We start from the raw sequence: 2,422 nt of genomic DNA, 5'->3' as shown, positions 1-2,422 counted from the left end.
TTTTTTTTTTTCATGACAATTAAACACATTCACTCCACAATTCCCTTTATGGTAAAAAATTATGGTAAAAGTTGCTGATGGGTCAACATATTAAAAATATGGCAAACTCAAAACAAAGTCATATTGTGTTAACAAATGAAGCTATGATTCCCATGTTGAAGAAAGAGACACTGTTTGTTTGTAGCACAAACTGAATTGTCACATATGATTTAGTTATCAACAGCTGAGCTGATACTTGTTCAAATGCTGCTAGAAGATCTGAATCTGGAGTGTAACGAACAGATCAGAGAGAGAGAGAGAGAGAGAGAGAGAGAGAGAGAGAGAGACACACACACACACACAGAGAGAGAGAGAGGCTCATATGGGACAGGGCAGATAAACCCCAGCAGTGTGTCTCTTCTCCTCCAGGTCTGCTCGGGATCCTCAGCTCCAGGAGCGACACACACACACACACACACACACACACTCCTCGCGAGCGCCGCGCGGTCCGGTGCAGCTGAGGATGATGATGAAGATGAAGAGTCGCCGGTTCACCGGAGTCGCGCCACTGATGATGATGATGATGATGATGATGATGCACGCGACACGAGCAGGTACATGTCTTCATCTCGCTTTGGGTTACTTTAATCTGAGACATCACCGTTAGTCCTCGTGCTTCACTTCACATCATAATATCGTGATGATGAAGAACCACGATCATGATGATGATGATGATTCACTGAAATATGAAGAGACTCTGATTATTAACATAAATATTATTATCATAAGTTAACACATAATGAGGTGATAAACTCACTCGCTATCATATTTCTGATTAAATTCAGATAAAATTACAAAATAGATGTAACTTTAATCAGTTACTGAGAGAAATGTGTAACTAACAGTTAGCTACTTCTGAAGATTTGGGCGATTACATCTGAATATTTTCACACATATACAGATCTGACTGTTTTAAGAATATGAAACTTCAGTGTTAGAATATAAAACATGCTTATTCAATAACTTTTAATAAATTTTCTGTTTAGGTTTATGTAAAAAGCTTTATTATTTCTAAGTAATTGTCAGATGCCAGTGTTTCCAATCATAGTTATGCAAAGATCTGATTTCAAAACAGTTTCATAGCTATTGAACTAGATCTTATGATTTAAATCTGTGTTTAACCTCAGAACAATCTCAAAGTAAAAAGAGTCTGATTTATAATAATTCAATGATTATGATCTTAAGTGTTGGAGGATTGTGAAAGTCAGCAATCAGAGTTTGACTGTACATGATGATTATGAGAATGATTAACCCTTCAGAAAATTACATTTAGATAACACTATCACATGCAATCAGTTGCATGACTTTAATAAAGTAATTAAATACAGTGCTAATTACATGTTAAAGTGAGTAACTTGTACCTGATTTTCAGAGTACTCTTCCCAACACTGGACAGATGTTTCTGTTCATTTAATCGTGATTTTCCCCAGACCAACTGAATTCACTCAAACGTTCTCCAACAGAGTTGTCTGAGCGAAGGATGTCATATTGCTGAAACGTTCTGAGAGTTCCCAGCATGCAGTGCAGCATGAATACTTCTGAACTCATTATTGTGTTATCTGTTACATTCTGATGTAAAGAGCTCATCTGTTGATTCTCCAGGCTTGATGCTCACTGTGTGTTCAACCAAACTATATCCTAGGATCGCTCATTCATGTACATCTGTCGACACAGTAATGAGAATCTGTTTTCTTGACACATTTACTGCCTGAATGGGGCTTTTTTTATTATGTGAATGAATTCAGAGTAGTGTTAGTTCAACGAGTAAGACATGATTGAGAGAGCATAAATCTGAATGCATCAGTCTGTTGTTCATGTTTGGTGGTTGTTCAGAGAGCAGGCCGGTCTGACGCCTGTAGGGCTCTAGAGAGAGCGGCTCTTGATCTCTGGTGCTCTTCTGGATCTGATCTCGCTCCAGCAGCTGTTTCTCATTCACCGTCTCTGTCTGGCTCCATTCAGGCCTGCTTTCGGTCTTTGTGAAGTAATGCATCTTTACAGAAATGCTGATATAGGTTGCTGTGCGAGTGTTATTTGTGTGAAGGTGTTTTCTCTGCTGAAGCTGATCCCCGAGGGACTGAAACAGCTCTGTGCGGCTCAGATCTCAGCTGAAGTCACTCAGGGGCATCAGGTGGCTATTAATCCACTCAGAGACGTTCAGGAGAGGAATGAGAGCAGGGCTTTTTCCACACATTCCCGACACGTCTGAAGCTGTCTGGCGTTCCAGCGCGCTGCAGATAAACGCTTTCTTCTGCTCTGTGTGCTGCACAAATGCAGCAGGAGTCTGAGGAGCTGTTAAACCTGGCTTTCTGTGCTCAGATGAGGAGCTTTGAGCTCTTAAACTGTGTCTGAACACGCCACAGATTCACCCGTGTGATGCTGTCAC

General features: G+C 40.4%; 1 protein-coding gene across 3 annotated transcripts in view; it reads left to right on the top strand.

Moving 5' to 3' along the window:
• The first annotated feature begins 358 nt into the window (after positions 1 to 358).
• The window catches only part of col5a3b (collagen, type V, alpha 3b), a 26,103-nt gene continuing 24,039 nt past the window's right edge, over positions 359 to 2,422 (top strand). For all 3 annotated transcript variants that reach the window (XM_059554945.1, XM_059554944.1, XM_059554943.1), the window contains exon 1: positions 359 to 593. In XM_059554945.1, the coding sequence (XP_059410928.1) occupies positions 503 to 593 (91 nt within the window). In that variant the 5' untranslated portion in view covers positions 359 to 502. The remainder of the gene's footprint in view (positions 594 to 2,422) is intronic.

This window comes from Carassius carassius, chromosome 7 (assembly GCF_963082965.1).
Source record: "Carassius carassius chromosome 7, fCarCar2.1, whole genome shotgun sequence".
In the NCBI taxonomy this organism is placed as follows: domain Eukaryota; kingdom Metazoa; phylum Chordata; class Actinopteri; order Cypriniformes; family Cyprinidae; genus Carassius; species Carassius carassius.
This window is presented reverse-complemented; position numbering and strand designations above follow the sequence as displayed.